Below are 24,902 nucleotides of genomic sequence, written 5' to 3'. Positions count from 1 at the left end.
CCAAGAATGTGTGGTTATGCCCTAGAATAAGCTAGTATATAGCAGCCAGTAGACTGGACTGCTCCTTTCCTCTCCTCTCCTCTCAGCTGTTAGGGACAGGAAGGGCTGTGGAAAAGGCGGTGTGGTAAAATCCATATGATTGGGACAAACCTGGGAGAATCAGGCCAACAAATAAAAACAACAGGAGAGTGTGGGAGAAGAAAAGGGTGGGATCAGAGAAACAAAAGAGTGGCTGGAAAAGGGGTGAGTTTTGGGAGAAAAGCACATGAACTGAAGAAAGCTGAAGGACCACATCTTCCTGAATCATCAGAGTGGGTTTGGACAACTTTTCTGAACTACCTTTTTGCTCAGGATTAATGTGAATGACGGCTCCGGATGTTGTCAATCATTGCTCCTTGTGAATCTCACTATTTCCTTTTGTCCAGAGACTGCCACCATTCCACAACCCCTTACCCTTTCATCAGTCTGGGAAAGCTTCTCCCAGTCTGGACTCTCCCTTCCCCCTCCTGGACTGAAAACACACACACACACACACACACACACACACACACACACACACACACACACACACACACACACACACACACACACACACCATACATTTCTGATGTATCTAGATGAGTATTTGTATTGCTTTGGTATCTGTCTTCTACTTTTAAAAAAACTGTTCCCTTATTTAAATAACAGGATTTTCAATCCTCCGACATCACGTGAACGCAGCACCAGACCAAAGCAGCCGCTCGCCGAGCGTTGTTGCCAATGACAGTCGCTTGCTAGCTAAAGTCATGGCGCTGCTCAAGCAAAGTTGTTGCGTCGCTGGCCGTTTCTCCACAAACCATCTATGGCTGAGTCCCAGATGCATTCCACATGTGAGTATTTACTTCACTGCTCGGACATTATCGCACTGACCCTCACCCACGGTATGACTAACTTTAATCTGGTCGTTGACGGCGGTAGTTAGCCTGGTCAAAGGCCTGGAAGTCACGTTACGTATGTTTTGAAACTCAGCTTCAGGGACAGTTTGGCTGTTTTATAATTCACAAATAAGTGTTATTACACACAAACTTGTCAACATCATGGAAGTGTGTGATTGCACAAAGAGACTGTGTGAAGCAGTGACACTTAAACTAACCACCAGTCCTTCTTTGACAGAGTTACACCAGCAGTCTGACCACTGTGGCAAAGTCCTCCTCAGACCGGGCTGACAGAAAGAAGGAGCTTCTGAACGATGGCGGGCCTGATCTACAAGACTTTATTTCAGGGGATCTGTCAGAGAAAAGCAAGTGGGCAGAGTACAAAGGCAACCTGAGGACAGAGAAGGGAGAGAGGTAAGACAGAAGACATATTGCAGCTGCGTTGAACAGGAGTGAGTGGGCACTTTGAGACTGACTGCTGGTTTATCTGTCAGCAAATAGTTTATCAAAAGGGTTCAAAGACCAGGTCAGAGAGAATGGTGTCTACATGAGAGTGTTCAGCAGAATCAGTAAAGTAACAGTAAAACTGTAAAGTCTATCTGTCCCTTGCTACCATACTTTCAACATCAGTAGGGTGGCATGCTATACAGATCATCGTCTTACTCTGATGCTGATGCTGTGCGTGATGGCTCTTCTGCTCATTTTCCAGCTGGCATATGTTGACTAAAATTGTAGAGGTGGCATGCTATAGATAGATAGATAGATAGATAGATAGATAGATCATCGTCGTACTCCAATACGGGTTGTGTGAAATTGCTTCTTCGCTCATTGTCCCCTGTTGGATAATGTCTTATTTATTTAAAGTGTTATCTCAGACCAGCTGGCCCACCCCTGCTTGAACGCTTTTGGAACCCTTGCTTTTTAACAATACCTACTGTTGCATTGATGCACTTGAATCTAAAACTTTTTTAAAAAACTAAATAAAGATACTGACAAGTACCAGAAAGTGGTTGTGTTGTCATTGGTTTGACTACAAAAGCTTGTCAGTTTAAGACATTTGTATAAGTAAACACAAACAGTGCTAGGAGCAGGTTGTATATAGGACTGAAGAAACAACAATGAAGGGTGTATATTTAAACTACATATTGATGTATGTGTGTATGTAGACACAAAACACTTTTGTTTAAATAATTATAATCAAATCAAATTGTGGAAGTATGTATAACATCAAATCGGTGGGATGTATCAGGGTGATGCAAACTGATGTAAATTATGTAGTTGTGGTTGCACTTCACACAGAATCGATGACATCTGTGGGGAAAGTGATGTCTAGTTTTGGTTCCATGAGATCTCCTGTTTTCACGAGATAGTCATTGACTTGCTGACTCAGCAAATTTCAATGGTGGCATGGTTTCATACAAATCCCAACGACACTATCTTCTGTTCTCTCACAACATCTCCATTGATTCTCCTGTGGTGTCTGGGTCTGTTGTGTGTTGAGCCTGGACAAACCAGTCTGACCTGTTTTAGTTTCCTAGCCACAAAACTGAGATTGTTTGGTGATGATGATTTCTCATTTGTTTATGGGAAGATGGCTCGCCCTGTAATATCTCCAGTTATATAAGTCTGTTGTGTGCAGTGCTGCAGATCATTCAGCAGGAGAGCTGTGTGGCATTTTTCAAGTGACATTCTCATCTGGTTGTTTTAGCTGGTTTCTCATTTAAATCTTCTCATAAGATAGTGAATAACAATGTGTAGTGTATAAACCGTGATGGAAGGTTTTCACATGGAGACCACTCTTGACCACTCTCTCATTTAATGAATGGCTCCGCTGCTGTTTTTTGTGACAGGCTGCGGCTTCCTCCCTGGCTGAAGACAGAAATCCCCATCGGGAAAAACTACAACAAGCTGAAGAACACACTGAGAGACCTCAACCTGCACACGGTGCGTTGTACAGACGGGTGACACAAGCAAAATGAATTACCTGCATATGTGAACTGAGAAACATAATGAAGGCAGAATCTTGTAACAAGTTTGGGTCAATACCAGACTTGATATTTTTCATACATCAACATATTTTTAACATTGGCTTTATATCAGGATCTATCTGTATATAAAATGTCTGACGAAAAGTCCTGTCATCTAGTGTCCCTTCTTGTACATTTAAGACTGTGAGTCTGTCTGTTCTCAGGTGTGTGAGGAGGCCAGGTGTCCCAACATCGGGGAGTGCTGGGGAGGAGGAGAGTATTCTACAGCCACAGCGACCATCATGGTAAGTCTTCCAGGCTTACTGGGACTTTGTGGAGCAAATGTTTGATAAAAAAAACAAAAAACACTTTGATATCATCTCTGTACATGAAGTATGTGCATCTGTGTGAGAAAGCTGATATTTTCCCAGAAAGTCAAACTCAGTCATGTTTTTGTACTGTTTTAATACATGTATTTAGTATGACTACACCTGTTGCCTGTGTACGAGAACGTCTTATGATACGACTAAGGGTTTCTCCTCTCTCTGTATGTAGCTGATGGGGGACACGTGTACCCGTGGGTGCAGGTTCTGCTCTGTTAAGACGGCTCGTCGGCCTCCACCTCTCGACCCAGACGAGCCTTACAACACAGCCAAGGCCATCGCTGCCTGGGGGCTGGACTACGTGGTTCTCACCTCAGTCGACAGAGACGGTAATGGCTTCATCACTCAGTGTGTCGATCTCATTCTTCTGAAATTTTTAATTTCCACATGGAAATGAGGAAACTCTTTTATAGACGGGAGATAAACGGATGCAAAGTCATTCTGTATTCTAGATTTTACTTGGGTATTACAAGGTATTAATAAACTTACAATCATATTTTCCAAAATGAGTTTTTTACAGAATACATTTCCTCTAAATAGATTGAACAGTTTACAAAATATTTAAATGTCCCCACCTCTAAAATAGTGTTTTTTTCCTAACGCCACTTTTCCCTTTTTGTTCTGCAGATATTGCTGATGGAGGGGCAGAGCACTTTGCTAAAACAGTCTCCACCCTGAAGGAAAAGTAATCTACCATCCCTTTTGGATTTATCAGATGATTGTATCTTAATATTGGTGCAGAATTAATAAATCTGCACATCTGTCGTCCTCATCAAAGGGAGCCTCGGATCCTGGTGGAATGTCTGACCCCTGATTTTCGTGGCGACCTGGCAGCGGTAGAGAAGATCGCCCTGTCGGGGTTAGATGTGTACGCCCACAATGTGGAAACAGTTCGAGAGCTGCAAAGGTAATGTTGTGATTCCTTATATGCTGGCTGTAATTAATGGGGTTTTGATAATATGATGAATGGTGGTTAAAGTGAGAAGCTGAGCATCTGATCTCTGTTTCAACATGAAGAAAATCCTGAATGCTTTGAATTCATCAGCTTTTCAGTCTGATTCATTTTGAATTATCTATCAGCCTGGTATACCTGGTATAAAATCTAGTTTGTATTTTTCAAAATAATTGCTATACTTGAATAAAATTGTGTTGCTGCTCACAGCTCTGCCACAAGAGGGCAGTCAGTTGTTGGCAGGAGGACTGTAATACACACATCTACCAGCAGGTGGAACAAAAGAGCCACTTTACTGCTGTTAGAGTAAGAACTGTATGGACTACATATAAGTGGACACACAGGGAGGGCACACTGTAGGAGTGTTGCTTGTTCATGATAGTCTGGACACATTTTCAGTATAGGGGTATATAATTCACCTTTTTTCTAAATTACTTTTTTGTCCATCTGTTTCCAGACACGTCCGTGACCCCAGGGCTAACTTTGACCAGTCTCTGAGTGTCCTGAGGCACGCCAAAAGGGTCAAATCCACCGTGCTCACCAAGACGTCCATCATGCTCGGACTGGGCGAGACTGACCAACAGATACAAGACACCCTGACTGGTGCGTAAACTCGCCTGTCACACACACTGACATACTTCCAGAAATGTTTTGCGATGTAAAGTACAGCCATTTTCCTGACCAAGCTGTTGTCTGCAGAGCTGCGAGAGGCCAAAGTGGACTGTCTAACACTGGGTCAGTACATGCAGCCCACCAAACGCCACCTGAAGGTAAGAACCAAGGCACCTGATGTAGTGGTTCCACAGTTATTAAAGCAACAGTGCTGCAGATTTGATGCCTTAGTGCACACTGTGATAATGTGTGTTTGGCTTTTAGGTGAAGGAATACGTCACTCCAGAGAAGTTTGCGCACTGGGAGAAAGTTGGGAATGATATGGGCTTTGTTTACACAGCCAGTGGTCCACTGGTGCGATCCTCTTACAAAGCAGGTGAGAAACACACTTCAGCGTACTTTTTTTAATTATGACTTCATTCTACAATTACAGTATGTTGTAGATGGTGAGCTGAAATCCTAAGAAGTGACTCACAGTTGTCCAAAGGCTGCAACTGTCTACACACCCAGTTCAAAGTTGCGCTATGAACTGGGTACTATAAGTCCTTTTATGCATTTTTTAACCTGACCTGACGATAATCGGTCACATCAGGACAACCAATGAATGTTAAGTCGCACATGCGCCCAAAACTCTCACCATTTATTAATATACATTATTAAGCAAAATAAAACAGTAATACACTGATACACTCTTTCATTAAGCTCATATGGTTGAGAGAGAATTTTTTTTTTTCCCAATCTATGCCTTCTCTCTTCACAGGCGAGTTCTTCCTAAAGAATCTACTGGAGAAGAGAAAAGCAGAAGTCACTGTGGCTGAGTGAACGGCGCCGAACCAGCAGCTTCTGCCCTTTAACATAACAACGCACATTTACAGTCACAGCTTTACTCCTGTAGCCAAATCAGAAGAAACGCATATAACATATACGAGCAGTAACAGCAGTTGAGCAGTCAGTATGTCAGTACAAAGACCATTCCAAGACCACTCGTCCTCTACCTTTCACCTGTGACAGCCCAGAGCTCTACATTTTGAGGAGGAGAGGGGATCAAAGAGAGCAGGCAGCAGGTAGAGGCACGCAAATATGTAGATGACCTCTGTCCATGTTCTCCTGCCAGCAGAAAGTGCAACCTGCTGTTGGCAGTAGGTGTAAAGTGCAATCTGTTCACCTTGGGGGCGGGAGGGAGGTCCTAAATCATATGGACTCCCTCCCTTCAGAGGCCCTGGACTTTAGGTAAAGAGCTGCTGACCTTTAACCAGGCACTCAGTTTATGAGCTCTTTGATGTCTGCTGCTTCAGGACTGATGAATCAGTGGAGCAAGAGCAGTTTTTTTTTTTCTTGGTCTGAGGATTCTTGCAGCAGCTTCAAGGTGAAATTATGTATGATTTAAAAACAAATTATGGTTGTTGAAGACTTGTTACACAGTTTGAAACTTCTATTACATTAAGAAAAAAAGGATTTGAGCCTAAACTGGCTTTTCAAATATCAAAAGAGATGTTTTATAATGTCTCTGTGCCAATTTGGGTTCAAACTATACTTTTTCTAACATAATCAAAATATTTCCCACCTGTTCGTTTGTCTTACACACTGGTTGTTTAGGTAAATTAAATCTTTAAAAATTTACATTTGTATTTAAAGAATTAAAACTCATCAGTCCACATCTTCTGGTTTTCATTTTTGTGTCACTTTTATTATTTTTCTACATTGATTTGAATAAATCAACAGGCACAATTTAAAGGACACACATCACATTTTATTGCATGGTCGCTTTCAGTAAACAATCATTGATGCAGAGGACAAATACTGATTAACATACAGTAAGATGATTTATAAAAATATCTGCAAAAATAGTATAAAATTTTGCGCTTTTGCAACGATACAAGATTACATGTATATATGTACTGTAAGAAAGCAGATTTAGTTAATAGTGTTTAAATTGCTGACACACTGATACACGCATCTGAAATGTTAGGTTGATAGATGCTTCCTGACAGTAAAATGTATAAAATAAACTGTTTCTGTGTCTGGATGGTTTATCACTAAACTTCCTCCAGGGAGTCGAACTCATTCATTAAGCACATTCACTCAACGTCTTCCTCTCGTTCAACCTACTGCAGGGGAGCAATTAGTTGATGATGAGGTGAGCACAGCAGCAGAGGGGGTTGGACCTGAATGAAATGTTTCACCAGCAATTAAAAAGAAAAAAAAGGCTGAGAGAGGAATGTGTTGCGTGTGTGCGCGTGAGAAGAGTTTTAGGCTTTGGCTTTCTTCGGGGGAGGTTCTGTGGCAGTGATGCGAGGACACACAGCTGCCGGGGTGTAAGGGATCCGTGTCGCAGCCACTTTCTTACCGATGGTCTCGATCTGTGGACACAAAAAGCAGCAAAATAATAGAATCTGATCAGCAGTTGTTCCCCAAATATCTGCCTCAGTTCCAAACCAAAGATATTATTTTAATTCTATATGAGATGTGCAGCTTTTTTTTTTGTTAAGTAATTTAGTCTAAAGCTGGTATTTCTTCACAGTTGCAGATAAAGATTAGAATATACTAATATTATTAGTATTTGTAGAAATAGTTTCCCATGGTAGTGGAGTAGGATAGTTACCCACTTGTGAGCCAAACGTTTTTATTAACTTCAGACCATTTTCACATTTATTAAAAAACTATAAATGCCGTCCAAAATTAACATGTTTTGATCCAACAAGATATTCAGTTTCAGTCCGTACTTGTTTGTGTTTAACTTTTAAAGCAACATTTTCATTGCTGTCAAAAAACAATTTGAGTCAAAGCTTCTAGAGAAAGACAGTTGATTGTTGATGTCAGTATATGACAACCAGGGAATTTGAAGAATCACTTTATTCAAATTGAGGATACATTTTTTTTTCTTTTTTAATATGACAACAGAAATTCAAAGCTGCATTTGAAAACCTCAGTCGAATTTTCGAACGTGAAAAAATGACATTGGGTACAGCGCTGGTATGGTCTGCCTCCTGTCTGCTCACCTGGAAGCCGATGTCCTGCAGGGGAGCGTGGAGGTGGTCCAGCACTCTGCGGCCATCAAATATAAAGGCCGGCTTCAGCATCTTCTTGTAAATCTTCTCATAGTCCAGTTCCTGTGGTCAGATTAGAGGGGTATGATGACTTAAAGTTTTTTAAAAACAAACTACTGATGAAGATGATGAGAAGGAGTGATCCAGACCTTAAACATGTCCCACTCAGTGCAGATGACCAGCGCATGTGCACTCTGACAGGCTTCATAAGGGTCTGAGGTCACAGTCACCAGCTCTGATACTAAGAGAAAGAAAAGTGTGTTAGTAAAGAGTTAGAAGTGATCACCACAGCTTAGCATTGAAAACCAACTTTCAGCTGAGTGTCTGATCTATGAAAGACAGTTATAAATAATTTGAAAAAACTGGGAAATACTTGGGTTATCCTAATTCAAATTTGTTTCACAATGTCAACGTAAAGTGTCGCACAAATGGATCGCTGAATGATGAGCAAAAAACAATCTTTTATCAAAGGCTGCAACTAAATTATTTTAATTAGTGATTAAGCTGCCAGTTATACTCCCAATCACTTGGTTTATAAATCTTCAGAAGACAGTTTAAAAGCCAGCATCAAAGGATCACTGAAGGCTAACAAAACCAGCAAATATTCATAATTTAAGGAGCTGGAACCTGTGATTTTTTTTTAAAATGGCAAATAGTCCTTTAGAATGACTTAAATACTGATTGACAAAATAGCTGATTTTATTGTGGGTTGCACAGGAAGCACTGGATTTAAAAAAAGGTCCAGTGTGTATGATCCTAGTTTCAGGTCATTATACACAATGAAAACATACTGATGTAAATTATATTATATCATATTATATTATATTATACACACACACCTCTTTCTGGGTTGTCCTCGGAGATGTTGGGCTGGGAAAGGTCATGAATGATTTGCTCCTTGAGAACTTTAGGGTCATAGATGAACAGCTTGGCACCCTCGTCCATCAGATATTTAGAGATGTAGATACTGGACGACTCCCTGGAGTTGCAACACAAACACACAATCTAATGTCAACTCTGATCAGGGCCATAGTTCACCCCAGGATGTTGTGATCACAGTGACGCTGCAGATTTTCTATGCACAAAGATTAAACACTATGGAAGCTCTTGAGGCTTCTCACACACGCAATGCCAGGTTACTGATTCACATAAAAGCAGTTGGAAAGAAAGAACTGGGAGGTGACATGATTCTACAAGGGTGTGAGAAAAATGAACAACATGAAATGAGACCAACCTTGTGTCGCCTGTGTCTTTTTTGAAAGAGAAGCCCAGCAGAGCGATCTTTTTACCGGTGACAGTGTTGAAGAGGCAGTCGATTATCCTGCAGGCAAACCGCCGCCTTTGGTACTCGTTCATGTCAATCACCTGAGGAAATGACAAACAGAGAGCAAATATGAGGTGAATACAGCACGCAGAGACAGTCAGGGGGGGGAAAAAGGTGCTGCGAGGTGTCTCACCTGCTGCCAGTAGGAGGCCACTTCAGGCAGGTTGAGGGCCTCACAGAGATACACCAAATTCAGCACATCCTTCTGGAAGCAGCTTCCACCAAAACCTGGACAGTGAGTCAGAGAAGAAGAAGACTTATTAACTGGTTAAAAATGTACACAGATGCTCACCTGAAACATCCTCTGGGTTTGTGTCTTACCTACGCTGGCCTTGAGGAACTTGCTCCCTATTCTCTGATCCATACCAATTGCCTTGGCTACCTCCTCCACATCGGCTCCTGTGGCTTCGCACAGAGCGCTGATACTGTTGATGCTGCTGATTCGCTGTGCCAGGAAAGCATTGGCTGCCTACACAAACACACATGCACCATAGTTACCAATTTAGATTGTGCTTATGACTTCTGCAAAAATTGTAAAGGCCATTTAAAGAAACACAAAGAAAACAATAAGGCGAGTGATCCAATAATCAAGAGAAAATCAATCAGCAACTATTCTGATAACCGATCGTTGTAGTCGTGTGAGACAAGACACTTGAGAAAGTGAATAAAGCCATTCAGCAGCATTAAACAACTTAAACGAATAATCTACAGACTTGTATAGACAACCGAGAAAGACGGCCAAGGTCTCACATCATCTTAAGATTTGCTCACAAGTGGTCAATAAAAAAAGCGATTAACAGATATAAATTGCAATAAATTTGTAACAGAAAGCCCCTTTAATTCGGCCAATTAACTGAAAATCAAAAATTGAAAAAAAATAATAATAGCAGCTAAACTAACCAGTTTAGACAGCTCTGAAGACCACGTGTTGGTGGTGATGATCCGTGCTTGGGGCACCCAGTGCTCATACACGGCACAAAGCGCTCTGATCGCTCTTTGCCCTTCGGCTGTTTCGTCCCCACCAATGAGGACGCGGTCTGGCTCCTTCAGGTCTCGCACAGCTGTTCCCTCCGCAAGGAACTCTGGGTTTGAGAGCACCTACAGATGCAGTACCGATTTAGAAACTTGCAGAACCTGAACATGCTTCTCGATTATTATACTTCTGCAATGCTACACACCTGCAGGTTGAGGCTGGGCTTGGTGTTGGCATCGAATATCCGTCTAATGCTCTCAGCAGCTCGGACTGGGACCGTGCTCTTCTCTGTGACAATCTTGTAGCCGTCAGACACCTCGACAATCCGTCGAGCACACGCCTCGATGAACTTGAGGTCAGCTGCGCGACCTTTCCCCATCCCATAGGTCTTAGTTGGGGTGTTCACCTGTCGAGGAAGTACAATCCTCATAATGAATTCATTTATGGGCCGTAAATGTATTTAAACAGCAGAATGTGTGTGTGGGGATAACTGATTAACTCACAGAGATAAAGACGAGGTCTGCGTCCCTGATGGCTGAGTCAATGTCTGTGGAGAAAAATAAATTTCTGCCTCGGCATGATTCAACCACCTCTTTCAGACCCGGCTGGAGGGAAAGGAAATGGGAAAATGAGACAGGGAGGGTTTGTCAGTGAATGTGTAGGACAAACGTAGCACAAACAGTTACGAATGTAATGCAACTTCTCAATGACTGGTCCGTAACTGCCCTTTACGCTAGTCATGATGATGTAATACCTTGTGGTTGACGCAGAGAAGCTGCAAGTCTGGAACTAATTTAAGTTTCATTCAGCCCATGGTGGCGTAATATTGCACAAAAACAATGACTGGGAGGATGGTTGCTTGGCTACATCTACTGTTTCAGCACTGTTATTTAGTTACACTAATGAAGCCGACCACTCCTTCATGATATCCAACACCAAAGTCAGATAAGAATGTAGGGGAAAAACACACAGCATACCAGTGCTCTTGTTAATATAAAATCATATCATTTTCTTTGACTAATTAAACAGATGTGATACCTCATAAATGGGCAGAGTGTCCGAGTTCCAGGCTTTGATGCGGGACTCATTGACATCCACGACGGTCACTGTGATCTCAGGACACATGTGAGCGATCACGCTACACGTCGGGCCTCCTACATACCCAGCACCAATGCAACAGATTCTCTTTATCTGAAACATCTGCAAATATGTAGAAGGGAAAGAGCACAGAAAAAAATGCATGCAGAGGATAAATAAACTGGATGAAGAAGTGTGACCAAGATACATACTGAGTGGGACATTTATAAAGTAGTAATCAATTTGTCAGTGCTTTATGGTGGACACATTATGCAAGAGCAGTTCTGCATTAACCGTTCTTGATACTCATCAGCTGGCAAATACACCACTAGGCCTACTATTTAATCTGAAATGATAACGACTGGTATCACAGCCTGACCAGTCTATAGGTCAAAACTACACTATAAAGGTCTAAACTTGGACCGTAAAACTTCCATGTGTATATTTACTCCATCAGTAAAAAGTTAGTTGGGCTTCTTTTGATATATTAAGTAGGTTCCCAGTTTGAATATTTCTGCTCACTGAATGGTCAATTAATAAATTCATAGATCAACAGAAAATGTGAATCTATATTGATACAGATGCTCAATTATGAGGATTTCCTGCTTTTCCTGAGTCAGTTTACTTAAAAGCTTTTGGGTTTTTACTGTGCAAACAACTGACGGACTAATTGTTAATGTAAACAGTCAGTCATTGCAGCCTATACTACACATTTACATTTAGGGAAATTAGCAGACTCTTTTGTCCAAAGTGACTTACACGAAGTACATTTGTCACAAGAAAGAAACAGCGTATCACCGCCGACAGAGCAAAGACGAATAAATAGAAACACTTTTCAAGCCCTCATCTGAGCATAGCAGCTGCTTTTTATCAAGGATTCCTGTAGTGATGCGTTAACAGAGCCTTTCCATTCATCTGTCCATGTCTCACTATGCTAAGTGCCTCAACTTTTAAAGTATAACCTCCAAAGACTGGCAAAGCTCTGTCAGTAATACTTTAGCTTGTTTTCTTCCCCCTGAATCATTTCATTCATCCTGGTCAGTCTTAACATGTAGAGGTTCGTCAGTGCTACAGTACCAGTCGCACCGTTACAGCCTGGCAGAAAATAAAGAGTCTTTCATTACATCTCAGCCACGTCTGGCAGAGATGTAAAAATGACCTCCCACCCCACAAACCTTTCAGCTAATTAACCGTTAGCTGCACTACAAGTCAAATGTCAGCTCGTAAAGGAAAATTACTCATTAACGGAACCGTAATTACGCTAGTTTTCCCTCTTCTCCGTTAAAGCCGGCGGTGAGCGAACTCGACACAAGAAGCAAATGAATGGACGTCTGTGTTGAAGCAGCTAGCTGGCTAGCAACCGTTAGGCTAACGTTACATTACCTCTGCCAACTCGACAGTCAAAGAACTTCAGGAATGCGCAGATTTGTGTTAGCTCCTCTCTTAAATGTCTCCTGTCGGAGGCAGCCGTCGGTTCCGGAAGGACTGTCAAGTTATAATCAGTTATAAATATCTCAAACTAAAACTTGAACCACTCCTCAGCGAACAAGCTCCGACCATCAGGGCTTCTCCAGCAACTTTTCCAGCACCACCTTTACCTTAATTGATGCTCTTCTGCCGAGGAGTCTGTCCCAACACCTCCTTCGTGACACCGAGGAGCGGAAGAGACACTTCCGGTGTGGTATTTTCAGAGTAAGAGCGCCAGAATATTCTTGTGCGGCCTTAATTAAAGCAACACTATGTAACTTTCCAATGTGATTATGGAGAAAGATAGTTATTGGAAAGTCTCATTTCCAGGTCGTCAAATACTGACGCTTTGGGTTGGCGTTTGACTCTAGCCATTGACTCAGAGCTTTAGATGATTTCGAAATGAGACTCGACCTGTGATGAATTGGCAACATCCATAAAAACAGGTGTGTCTGATACAACCAGTATCAGAAGACATAATTTTGGCCTTAACACAAAGTCAAATCTCACCTCTGATCCATCCCATTTGCTTTGCATAGAGATATGTTTGGGCAAATATTTTCAATAGCTTCCAGGTTATTTGACCCATTGACTCAAGATCAGTGCCACATTTCTTCCTATACTGGTTGAATGAGACACACCTTTTGCTGGAATTTCTATTTTTGATGAATATTTTAAAATCAATAAAGTAAAAACTTTAGTACAACACTGAAAATATCTTGTCACTAGTAAAAGTCCCGCATTCAACTTGAGTAAAAGATTTAAGTGTAATCAGGAAATGCTCTCATGGCCCGAAGTGACACATTCACAACGCTGTTCTGTCCAACTAATAGTGCAACATTCCAAAGTATTCAGAATAAATTCAAATGATTAATATAAAGAAAAAGTCTGTGTGTAAATGTATCACAGATACACAAATCAAATCAAATCAAATCAATTTTATTTATATAGCCCAAAATCACAATCACATTGCCTCAGTGGGCTTTACAATCTGTACAGTGAACAACATCCTCTGTCCTTAGACCCTCGATTCGAGTGAGGAAAAACTTCACATGTTGATGGAAAAAAAACCTTTTAACAGGGTAAAAAAAACAATGGAAGAAACCTCAGGAAGAGCCACAGAGGAGGGATCCCTCTTCCAGGACGGACAGACATGCAATAGATGTTGCGTGTACAGAAAAGAGCAACAATTCACAGTTTACAAGGTACATCAACAAAAGATCTGATACAAGTTATGCAACGTTAGTGGAACCAGGAGACGACCGAGCAGGACGAGGCATCACCAAGTGGAGCCCGAGCCAGACGACCTCCTGTCCACCATGTTGACCTGGAAGAGGGCAGTCCACACAAGATAATTAGTAATAGACAGAGAGAGTCATCAAGATTTACAGAAATAAAGATATGAGGAGATAGTGAAGCAGAGGAGAGCAATGATCCAGCAGAGCCCGGGGTGTGACGATCCAGATCAGTCAGTATTTCAAGGCAGCAGGAGCCCGGAAATGGTAGATGGTCCCAGGGGGCTGTGGTCCATCAGACGGGAGCCTGAAAGAAAGAGGGGAGGAGGAGAAAGAGAAGGAGGAGAGAGAAGAGGAGGGGGAGGAGAAAGCTATAGAGAGTGACACAGCTTGCAGCTTGTGGGAACAGAAAACAAAAACAAATGTTAGAGAAATGCAGTATTTATCAGAAAAAACAGATTGTTTCTCGTCGGCAGCACAGTGTAACTTTAGTACTATAGGAACTCATTGAGACTGACACCGACCCACTGAAGAAGCTTACAGTTGTTATCAGGGCTAAGTAAAGGCTAAATCAAAGAAGTGAGTTTTGAGTTTAGATTTAAAGGCGTCAACAGAGACAGATTGTCTGATGTCAGCTGGGAGGTTATTCCAGAGGAAAGGAGCCCAATAGGAAAAAGCCCTGCAGCCAGCTGACTTCTTTTTGATCCCGGGAACCATCAGGAGCCCTGAATTTTGAGAGCGTAATGCCCGAGTTGGAATATATGGTTTTAATGAGATCTGACATGTACAATGGGGCAAGGCCGTGTACAGTTTTGTATGTCATCAGCAGCACCTTAAAGTCTGATCTTAGATGCACTGGGAGCCAGTGCAGAGATGCTAAGATTGGTGTAATATGATCAAATTTTCTTGCACGTGTTAAGACTCTGGCTGCAGCATTCTGAACCATTTGAAGACTTTTGGTGCTCTCGCGTGGAAGACCTGAAAATAAGGCATTGCAGTAATCAAGCCTAGACGAAACAAAGGCATGAATCAGGATCTCTGCGTCCGCGGTGGATAGGAAGGACCTAATTTTAGCTATATTGCGCAGGTGGTAGAAGGCGATCTTGGTAATTTCTATGATGTGCTGATCAAAGGAGAGTGTAGAATCAAAAGTAACACCTAGATTCTTGACGGTTGAGCTTTGAGAAATAACACAGTTGTCGAGAGTTACAGTCACCTGGTCAACATGGTGTCTCTGTCTGGCGGGGGCGATGACCAGCATCTCAGTTTTTTCCGAATTTAGGAGCAGGAAGTTTTCTGACATCCACTTCTTCACTGCATATAGGCAGGTCTCTAGCTTCGTGATTTGCGATTTGTCATCAGCTTTTAAGGGCACATACAGCTGAGTGTCGTCCGCATAGCAGTGGAAATGTATTCCATAGCTCAGAATAATTTGGCCGAGAGGTGAAATATATAAAGAGAAGAGCAAAGGGCCCAAAACAGAGCCCTGGGGAACTCCATACTTCACAGCAGTAAAAATTTATGACGTACCATTGTAGGAAACACATTGTGTTCTTTCGGACAGGTATGATTTTAGCCAGGCTAGAGCCAGGCCAGAGATGCCAAATTGACTTTCAAGTCTGTCTGACAGTATGCCATGATCTATAGTATCAAATGCAGTGCTGAGATCCAGTAACATGAGCACTGAGGTCGAGTTAGAGTCTAAGGTAAGTAGAATGTCATTTACCACTTTAGTAAGGGCGGTTTCAGTGGAGTGACAGGCTCTGAACGCTGACTGAAAAGGTTCCAGGAGATTATTATTGAGTAGGTAGCCTGAAAGTTGTTCGGACACGACTCTTTCTAAGACTTTCGAGAAGAAGGGAAGGTTGGATACTGGTCGATAGTTGTTTAGTGATCCTGGGTCGAGGTGTGGTTTCTTAAGTAGAGGCTTAACCACAGCAGACTTAAAACTAGAAGGGACAACACCAGTCATGAGAGATGAGTTAACAATATTTAACATTGTAGGTCCCAGTGCTGGCCATAGTTCTTTAAACAGTTTTGCCGGAAAGGGGTCCAGGACGCAGGTAGTTGGTTTAGAGGATGAGACAATTTTAGACAGTATCTGAAGGGAGTTATTTTCTAAAGTGTTTAGAGCTGAGACTAACTCAGAATCGGCAGCAGGACATTTTTTGACAAGGTTTGACGAGGAAGCCAGAGATGATGAGTTAATTTTAATTCTGATCTCATCAATTTTATTGCAAAAGAAATCTAAGAAATAATTTGCATTAAAGGGTGCACAGCTCACCGACTGTGGTTTTTGAGTAAGTTTAGCCACAGTGTTAAAGAGAAATCTAGGATTGTGTTTATTATTGTTTATTAGGCTGGAGAAATATGCAGTTCTAGCAGTATTTAGAGCACGCTTATAGTTTAGTACACTATCATGCCAGGCAAGATGAAAAACCTCCAGTTTGGATTTACGCCATGCTCGTTCCATTTTCCTGCAGGCCTGCTTGAGATCTCGGGTTTCGTCAGTAAACCATGGAGTAGATTTCTTTGGTCATCTTGTCTTGGTAGAGACCGGTGCCACAGAATCGAGGAGCGAAACAAGTATGGAACTCCAGGCACTTTATCACTGAGCGTCGCTGTGGTTGCCGGGCTGATATGACGAGAAGTAACAACATTTGTGTCATGGACATAGGGACAGGCTAATATCTTCAAATGTAATGAGAAAGTGGTCCGACACAGCAGAGGCGACAGAAGCGACGTTCAGGGCTGACACATCTATTCCATGGGAAATTATCAAATCCAGAGTGTTTCCGCTGGAGTGAGTGGGTTCATGGACAAGCTGAATAAAGTTGGAAATATCAAGAAGTCTCAAAAAAGCTTTCCCTAGAGGGTCAGAGGGCTTATTTAAGTGAATATTGAAATCCCCAATGATTAGGATTTTATTCTTCTAGGAACTGGAGTAAGGCCCTGGAGGTCTGTACAGTACAACCAGGTGAAAGCCTGTTCCCTGGACAAGGCTGTTACTATTTGATGAGGATGGTTTTAAAACCAGAGCCTAAAATGAAGTAAATTTAATATCCTGGTTGGAGCTTAGGCTGAGAATAGATTTGTAGATTAGAGCAACACCTCCCCCCTGTTTAGAGGCCCGAGCAACATGGGCGTAGTTATAGTCAGGAGGAGAGGCTTCATTTAATGGCAGAAAGGTATTAGGTTTCAGCCATGTTTCACATAAACCAATCATGTCCAGCTTATGCTCAGTGATCAAATTATTAATCAGTAAGGCTTTGGTTGACAGTGATCTAATATTGATAAAACCAAATTTGAGGTTTTTAAGCTCATTGGAGCAGTTTCCAGTGACCGGCCATTTGGTGGAGCTTATGGTAGATAATTTAGGAATTGGAACAAGGTACCTTTTAGTAGTAGTAGGTTTTGGCTGCCTGTGCAGGAAGGGATGACGGGATGCAGTAGTGATTAGCTTTGGTATTTTATTATGTAAGACTGTGTAAGGTGCTTGCTGAGACATTTCCCCACTGTCAGAGGTGGAGATCAAGATTAGATTATGATTTACACATTTAGAAGATGATTCAATGGAAAAGTGGCGAGGGAAGGTGACAGTCTCAATGTTATGAACTAAGCTATCAGTCTGGTACTCTGTGCTATGTCCCTGACCAACCATGTTAACTAGGCTAGTGGACTCCATACCAGCACTAACAATAACACTAACAGGCTCTCTAGAGACCTGCGACCTGCTGAGTGTTATATCCCTTGTGTCAAACCTGCTTCAAACACCTGTCTATATTGCTAGACAAAACAGCAGCGCCGACTCCAGTAGGATGAAGGCCGTCTGCTCTCAGCAGGTGGGGGCGACCCCAGAAAGAGGGCCAGTTATCCACGAACCTGTATCCCTGCTCCCTACAGTGACGAGCCAGCCAGCGGTTCATAGCTGTAAGCCTACTGTAAGTCTCATCATTACCCCGCTGGGGTAAGGGACCAGAGACAATTAATCGATGCCGACACATCTTTCTTGCAGCCTGAAAAGTCCTGGCTAGGCTATCTTTTGTAATCTCAGACTGCTTCTGACGAATATTGTTGAGTTCCCTGTTTAGCCCTGCGTGATGCCAGCAGAGATGACTCAAACAGTAGGCAGTTCCCTATACTGCTGGCTAGACTTATAATATCACATTTTATAGTTCTAGTATGGTACGTTCTGTAAGTATGTAAGTTTGTATACATACATGTATCTTACATCTTATCAGACATTGTCTTCAGTGGAGTCAAACAGCACTGATGTAAGTAGTAGGATGAGAACATTTTCCCAGCTTTGTCAGAGTCTTTAATTGGATAATAGAGTAGGAGCAGACCTAATAACAGGCCATAAACAAATCATTTTAAAGCACTCATTCATTAAAACAACTAGGTTTCACTGTGTTCAAGTTGTAAATCCAAAATGACTTTCTTTGTAGCAACTTGTTTTGCCCTCAAGTTGGTGGGAAGAAACTTATTTGTTGTGCTGGTTCATCACATTCTTAAAAATGACTTTCATTTTACTCTGAGGTTAATGTTTTGGATGATAAAAAACTTCACACGCAAAAATGACTCGCATTGTAAATAATAACAATTATATCTACCAATAACATAGAAAATTGAATATTTAACAAAACACAGTGCTGAGTGTTTGGTTTCTAACATTGTGAGATGTTTTGGACCTCTTGTTATCTAAAAACAAAATGAAACTTGGAAATCTACAGCAGTTCAGCAAAAACATGAGCAGTTTAATTGTAAGTGATCCTTTTACATAAAAATGATTATTTCCTTATTGCTGCTTCACATTCTGATGTATGACACGACGATGCCAGTCAACGCATTTATAAAAGGGTTTAGTAATAGCAAGTAATTCATACTGTCACATGTGTGCAACATTTTATAAACTGCAGAAGGTTACCTTAAAACATATATAAAATATTAACTCAAGCTGCTCGCTAATACAAAGCTGACAAAAATATAAATATATAAAACATCTTTCTTCAACTATGTTTAAAAAACACTATGAAACATAAAGTAACTTCAAATGTAAAATCCAACATACAGAAACTGTTGGAGTGCTTTGTTACAGTTCCAATTTATTTTCGAAATGGTATTGTTTTATTAGGAGGGCTCCATGGTGGAGGTGGGCTGTCTTGAAGTATCGCTTTTATGCGCCTTTCTTCTTTTTGTCTCATTTGTTCAAGCTCTTTCCGTACCTGTTGGAAAAAGGAAAATCAACAATAAGACATAATAACTCTTCCAGGCGCTTTATTAGAAACACCTCTTTTTTTCTCAGAAAACAGCATTAAAAAAGAGACCAACTCCAAGAGTTCACGCTGCAGGCTGGTGGTAGCTCCAAAGTCAGACCATTTGTCTCAGAAATAAATAAACAAGACCTGTGGTGCCATTTTTCAGTGGCGACAGAAGTAGTTCCACTTACCAGCCAGTTCTCATACATCTCTAAAGCCATTTTATCTCTCTCTTCTTTCATGTATCGCTCCTCCTCCTCTTTATTTCTGACATCTTCGCGCTCTGTTGTTACTTTTTCATGAAGAACATCTTTCTTCTTTTCGTACCTTTATCATTTTAAGAAAAGATGAAGAAACAAAGGCTTTAGATGATCGTGACTTCACGGTTGATGCTTCAGAAGGAGATGCAGCAGATGAAACATGAATAAATATCAGGATTTGGCTGCCATCTAGTGGCTGGACATTTGGCCAGCACTGTTGACTCGGAATGTAACTACCTCTATTTTGTGAAGGTTTAAATACTTTCAGAATAAAAATAAAAAATGTGGAACAGTGAGACAATTTTATCAAGTAATGTTTCTGCAATCCTTTAGTGACTAAAGAGACACTGTTCTGTCTCAAACATATGAAACTTCTCTCAGTGCACAGAGAGGTCAGGGTTCATCACCCTTTAACTAAATAAATAATGATAAAAAAAACAATAATTCACACTCACCAGTTAGAAAAAGCTGATTTGCTGTCTCTCTTTCTTTCTTCTTCCTTTTCTTGCTTTTTTAACTTTTGTTTACTTTCAGCTTCTTTTTGCTGTCTGTACTTTTCTTTGAGTAGATGGTCATGCTCACGTTTCCATTTTTCAAACATCTGTCATTTTTAAAATGACACTGGTTAACATCACGTCCTCCCACAGAAGTGCTTATTATCTTAATATCTCAATAAAACATCAGTATACCTGTTGAGCTGATTGCCTTTTTTCTTCTTTCTCTTCATTCACTCTTTGCTCTTTTCTGATCTTGTCTTGCTTTTCTTTGGCTTTCGCTTTGAGAGCCTCGGCTTTCTTTTCTTTCCAGGCCTCATATGATGCAACAGCATCTTCCTTTTTAGCTTCTTCTTCCTGTTGGTGTTGAAAGATTTGAGTTGAAGAATTGAAAGATGGCAAGATGTTGCCATATGTGTTAAAATAGAAGAAATTAATCTGTTGTACTGTGGTTCCATTAGAGTAGTGGACATTATTCACCCTTTTCTTTTTTTCTTTCAGCATTTCCTCCTTCTTCTTCAGTTCCATGTTCTGTTTTGACTTTTCCTTTTTCTTTTGAAGCCATTCCTGTGAGGAGTACATGTTAACAGGCAGGGACTTTAGTCGACAGAGTGTGCACCATAGATACCGAAATAAGTAATGAGTAGAAAGTAGAAAGAAGTAGAAAAAAACCCAGCTGATTCCTGCCTCCAGAGGCCTCAAAAGGCCCTCGACATGGAATGTAACTTTGTACGTTTACTCCATTGTTGTTTTATGTACAAATTTAATGTATGTGTACTCTGAGCTGGAGCATTTCCATTTATGCAACTTTATACTTCAACTATTTCACAAATTATTGTGAATTTTACATCATGATGTTTGTTTAACAGCTTAAGTTACAAGTTACTTCGCAAATTTTCTAACCCTTCCTGTCCAATGAAAACTACGTATATCCAAATATGGTGATTTTGAGTGGGCATTTGTGATGAACTGAACTGTTAAGTTCTAAATTCTCCCACTTTTTTAACAAAATAAACATCTTAAAAAACATATTTGATTAGCTGGAAAATACATTGTAACAAAGCTGAAAACAGGCTGTGATGGACAGTGATGCTACTGATGATCTCAAGTGATATGATGCAGTGCTCTACATTAAACTACACAACAGTGTGTAAAAGAGTTCAGATTAGCTCGCCTTAATAAACACAGAAGTTAAATATGTCAGGTAGCAGTAATATCAATACAAATGTTATTTCAGATGTTCCGTTACATTGGGAAAACTATGTTTCAAAACCGGATTTGTTCTTCAGACGCGATCCCACGGTACCTGATAATGTCTGAGAATAATGTAGTACCATAGGAATTATGATTGGAGTGAGAGAGTCTCACTGACTGCATGTTTTACTCACCATAAAACAGTGAGCACAGGAAACACACGGTTAGGATTTTGAAGCATGCATTAGAAAAGACAATGCAGGCTCATCATCACACTGACCTGGTAAATGGCAGCTCGGAGTGAATCTGCTGCTTGTGGCTGAGACTGTGAGATTTTACGATCCAGAACTTTGAGAGAGCCCAAATACTTTGACTCCACTTTCCTGGAGCATGCACTCTGAGGTCTCTGAGTGGTCTTTGAGTGAGAACTTGATGTCCTAATTTAACCAAAACAATGGTCAGTTAATTTACTGTACTGTTCTATCCATAGACTTGGACATATAATATATGTTGCAGCTTGTTTAGTGACCTGGTATCAAATGATTTGTCATGGACACAAGTCAGCTGATCTGAGTGATCTCCTGAGTCCTGCTGAAAGAAAACAAACAAACACATCACTGAAAATAAAAATGATGTCAAAAAGTGGCAGAGCTTACTGTATTTTACAGTGGGATAAAGTCACGACTTACATTAAACTCTTCAAATGATGTGGAGTACGGTCTCTCCTGCTCTTTGCTGTCATCAGAAATAAAGCCATCTAAAACAATAAAACAAACAATAAGTATAATGAGTAATAATAATGAAAATACAAAAATAGAACAAGGTTATGATGCCAGTTATTACCTCTGGATCCAGAATCAAACGTAGACTTGGTGAAGACCTGCGACTGTTCACTCTTGTTTGAAGAGGATTTGCTGAGGCTGCATGAATCTGTATGATCTCCGTCTGTCCACTACAGGGTGAAACAACAAAAACAAACATGAGTCCCGAATGAATACTTTTGCATTTTGAAATACCCATTACCCAAGCAATGAGACACATATGTGAAGTGTTGCTCCTTACTGCGATGTTGCTCGATGAGTCAGTGGAGAGGGGAATGGATACAGAGGAAGTGTGAGGCCTGCTGAGATCCTGAGATTCAGCATCTTCGGCTATCTTCTCTGCGGCATGAAGGCTCAATCCAAGAGTCCTTTGCCTCGGTTTAGGCCTGGGTGGCTCCCTCTCTGTAGCACTATCTGAATAATAACAGTGACTGAGTAATATATGATGCGTACATGTAGAATACATGAGGAACAGTGTAAACAAACCTGCTGAGGACATGTGTTTGAGGTCAGCTGCTGATAACTGGGGAGTCTGGGAGCTTTCCTCCAGAGCAGAGTTGCTTTTCCCTTCAGGACCTGGAGTTTCCGTCATGCTGTTTTCAGACGGTAAAGGTAAAGGCATGTCCAGGAGAGTATCCTCAGAAGTTTGGAATGACAGAGACTGACTCGTGCTCTCCCTTGTGATTTGAGGATCGTTTGACTCCCCATCGCTGCTTTTAAAGTATGTGTTATCTTCACTGACATTTGTGGAGTGACGTGAGGAAAATGAGGTATTATAATCATTGTATCGACCGATGGAAGAGTCAGGCGGCTCATTTTCACGTGACTCTGAAGCCGTGGTGTCTTCCGAGGGAGGGCTGATTCTTTGGGTTTTCAGAAATGAAACCCTCTTCGGTCTACTGTGTTTACCGTCATCATCGGAAATGTCAAAGTCATTGATTTTGGCTTTACCCTTCCCAGCCTTTAATGCGCCAGCTCGCTTTTTTCTTGATTCGAGGAGTTCTTTCAAGAAATCTGTCAAGTGTAGAAAATGACAAGTAAACAAAGAAGACAGAGAGATGTGGTTGAAAACTATTGGAAAACTTGAAAAATGCATCTATTTAATTTGAAATGTTATCCAAAATCTGACGTTAGCCAGAAGTAAAATGCAGTTAATGTTCCTGTTTTAGCCATATGGTCTGTTCTACTGATGCACTGCCATAATTCTTGCAGCCATCTGTCATTTACTTCCACAAATCAGTCATATAAACCTCTCATCCTATTAACAAAGGCAGGAACACAGTGGTTCACAACCTTTCCTGTCAGCTGTACCTCCGAAGCTCTATAAGATGAGTTCAAGTAACCCACTGTTGACGCTGCCTGTCATTTTACAAATGTGTTCATGTGAATATACTTTATTAAAATGGATGGATTTTACGCTGCCAGTGAAATAAAATTTTATACGGTAAAAATGTTATCACACGTGACATAGAGGTCCTGTGATCGGTGATACTTAGGCTTGAGACTTTTTCCACTGACAGTGCTACTTGTACAAAAAGTTTATTTGAGTCTCATTCCCAACTCGTTAAATACTGAGGCTTTGGGGTTGTAGGACAGGCCAGTCACCATCCCAATGCTTCAGTTTTTGTTTGAGACTCAGAAATACAAACTAGACGTGTAACTCTGATCAGAGTTACATATGTACGGCAGACCCTGAAGTGGTAAAAGCTGGAGATTTGTCTATTCATTTCAATTTCTCTGTGCTCTTGCTGAGTTTTAAGTAGGAAAGCTAAGCCTAACCCTAATAAACAAGTTTCATTATTCATTGGACACAAATACATTTGATACTAACCACTATAACAACATAAACAAAGATATCAAAGAGACCAACATCTGGAGGATCTCAAGCCAGTGTTATCTAGATATGATGATGCTCTGCCATCTTACCATCCTCTTCTTCATTGAAGTCATCAGAGTAGGAGTATTGCTCTGGTTTTGCTTGACTTGCTCTTGCAGAGACAGCAGCCTGAAGTTCATCCTACAACGACATCATTTCAGGCTGACATAACTAATCCACTCATTCCACCATTTCTCATTTGGTCGGATATCCAGACGATGAAGCTTTTACCTGAAATGTCGTCCTTCTTGATGTTTTCGGGCTTTTCGTGTATGCCAGTGTTCTAAAGTCCTGGTTGGTCATTCCGAAAACTATAAACACGTTCCTCTGGTTGCCACCATTGATATTAGCATGCTAGCTAGCGTAAGCTAAGTTCGTCGTGACAAGTAGCTAGCTAGTAACTACAAAACTTCCCATGCTATCATTAAAGCAACATTAACAGCATGCGAAGTTTGATAGGTACGTGGGTGTGATCTGGATTTATACATACCATATAGCTGTAGGGTAGAAAAGGAGGGGGAAACAGACACACTAACAGAGTTAGCTACACCGTGCTAACGGACTTGTTGTCGGACGGTAACCCAGGGAAACATGAAGGACAATTCATTTTCACTACTGCGCATGCTCAGAAGAGAATGGAGACTTTAAAACTTTTAAGCATCATCCGCTGGTTTTGTTCAGCTATCCTCATCCTGATGATCAGTCTGAAGTCTTGCTCTTACTGACAACACTTTAAAGTTCAAAACAAGATGACATGAATGCATATAAATACGGCAGGTGTTTTGCCAAATGCCTCTCTGCTATTGTACTAACTTGCAATGCTAGGATGTAGGAGATATATTGAATTGAGATATATCTAACCCTTTTGTCCTTTTTATTAAGTAATGTTTTACATCTCTTAAATTCAGACTTCTAATAAGCAAATAAGCATTTATTTTTCTAACTAATCTGGTCAATTGAACATGTTTTAGGAGCCTTTGGGGGATTTTTATGGAAGAAGGCATCTACCAATCATCTGCCAAAGCTTCACATAGTACGGAGCAGTAAA

At 41.0% G+C, this 24,902-nt stretch overlaps 3 protein-coding genes across 9 annotated transcripts; 1 reads left to right on the top strand and 2 right to left on the bottom strand.

Moving 5' to 3' along the window:
* Positions 1-707: 707 nt before the first annotated feature.
* Positions 708-6,485, top strand: lias (lipoic acid synthetase). The gene is made up of 11 exons (XM_030415159.1): positions 708-869; positions 1,153-1,328; positions 2,765-2,858; positions 3,106-3,186; positions 3,437-3,593; positions 3,892-3,949; positions 4,043-4,171; positions 4,674-4,819; positions 4,916-4,986; positions 5,093-5,204; positions 5,589-6,485. The coding sequence occupies exons 1-11, from the start codon at positions 786-788 to the stop codon at positions 5,648-5,650; spliced, it is 1,170 nt and encodes a 389-aa protein (XP_030271019.1). The 5' UTR covers positions 708-785; the 3' UTR covers positions 5,651-6,485.
* Positions 6,486-6,556: 71 nt separating this feature from the next.
* Positions 6,557-12,923, bottom strand: ugdh (UDP-glucose 6-dehydrogenase). Of its 2 annotated transcripts, none has more exons than XM_030415148.1 (12): positions 12,848-12,923; positions 11,211-11,372; positions 10,676-10,777; positions 10,378-10,578; positions 10,100-10,297; positions 9,521-9,668; positions 9,333-9,427; positions 9,110-9,240; positions 8,715-8,854; positions 8,025-8,116; positions 7,828-7,938; positions 6,557-7,188 (listed from the first exon to the last, which is right to left on the bottom strand). In XM_030415148.1, exons 2-12 carry the CDS (start codon positions 11,370-11,372, stop codon positions 7,078-7,080), a joined length of 1,491 nt encoding a protein of 496 aa, XP_030271008.1. In that variant the 5' UTR covers positions 12,848-12,923; the 3' UTR covers positions 6,557-7,077. The 2 variants fall into 2 exon arrangements, with proteins under 2 accessions (XP_030271008.1, XP_030271002.1); XM_030415142.1 differs by having other exon boundaries at positions 12,633-12,919.
* Positions 12,924-18,682: 5,759 nt separating this feature from the next.
* On the bottom strand, positions 18,683-24,456 carry map9 (microtubule-associated protein 9). Of its 6 annotated transcripts, none has more exons than XM_030425186.1 (14): positions 24,345-24,441; positions 24,086-24,145; positions 23,905-23,995; positions 22,465-22,992; positions 22,220-22,392; positions 22,001-22,109; positions 21,847-21,914; positions 21,687-21,748; positions 21,438-21,594; positions 20,444-20,530; positions 20,159-20,320; positions 19,925-20,070; positions 19,401-19,536; positions 18,683-19,176 (listed from the first exon to the last, which is right to left on the bottom strand). In XM_030425186.1, exons 1-14 carry the CDS (start codon positions 24,345-24,347, stop codon positions 19,057-19,059), a joined length of 1,902 nt encoding a protein of 633 aa, XP_030281046.1. In that variant the 5' UTR covers positions 24,348-24,441; the 3' UTR covers positions 18,683-19,056. The 6 variants fall into 6 exon arrangements, with proteins under 6 accessions (XP_030281046.1, XP_030280962.1, XP_030280734.1 ...); XM_030425102.1 differs by having other exon boundaries at positions 24,086-24,181; positions 24,345-24,438; XM_030424874.1 differs by having other exon boundaries at positions 22,220-22,992; positions 24,086-24,181; positions 24,345-24,440.
* Positions 24,457-24,902: the final 446 nt, after the last annotated feature.

This window comes from Sparus aurata, chromosome 1 (assembly GCF_900880675.1).
Source record: "Sparus aurata chromosome 1, fSpaAur1.1, whole genome shotgun sequence".
Classification (NCBI taxonomy): Eukaryota; Metazoa; Chordata; class Actinopteri; order Spariformes; family Sparidae; genus Sparus; species Sparus aurata.
The sequence above is the reverse complement of the archived record's forward strand: the minus strand, read 5'-3'. Positions and strand labels throughout refer to the sequence as shown.

Bases quoted from the DNA above. Each gene is read 5' to 3' on its own strand.
- map9 (XM_030424874.1), bottom strand. The intron at 21,915-22,000 runs GTAATAACTGGC...TTATTGTTTTAG, and splicing joins GTTTGATTCTGGATCCAGAG to ATGGCTTTATTTCTGATGAC. The intron at 21,749-21,846 runs GTAAGTCGTGAC...GTTTTCTTTCAG, and splicing joins CATCATTTGAAGAGTTTAAT to CAGGACTCAGGAGATCACTC.
- lias (XM_030415159.1), top strand. From the start codon at position 786: ATGGCGCTGCTCAAGCAAAGTTGTTGCGTCGCTGGCCGTTTCTCCACA. The intron at 3,594-3,891 runs GTAATGGCTTCA...TTTGTTCTGCAG, and splicing joins CACCTCAGTCGACAGAGACG to ATATTGCTGATGGAGGGGCA. The intron at 4,172-4,673 runs GTAATGTTGTGA...ATCTGTTTCCAG, and splicing joins ACAGTTCGAGAGCTGCAAAG to ACACGTCCGTGACCCCAGGG.
- ugdh (XM_030415148.1), bottom strand. From the start codon at position 11,372: ATGTTTCAGATAAAGAGAATCTGTTGCATTGGTGCTGGGTATGTAGGA. The intron at 10,778-11,210 runs GTATCACATCTG...CTTTCCCTCCAG, and splicing joins ACACTCTGCCCATTTATGAG to CCGGGTCTGAAAGAGGTGGT. The intron at 9,428-9,520 runs GTAAGACACAAA...CTCACTGTCCAG, and splicing joins GTTCCTCAAGGCCAGCGTAG to GTTTTGGTGGAAGCTGCTTC.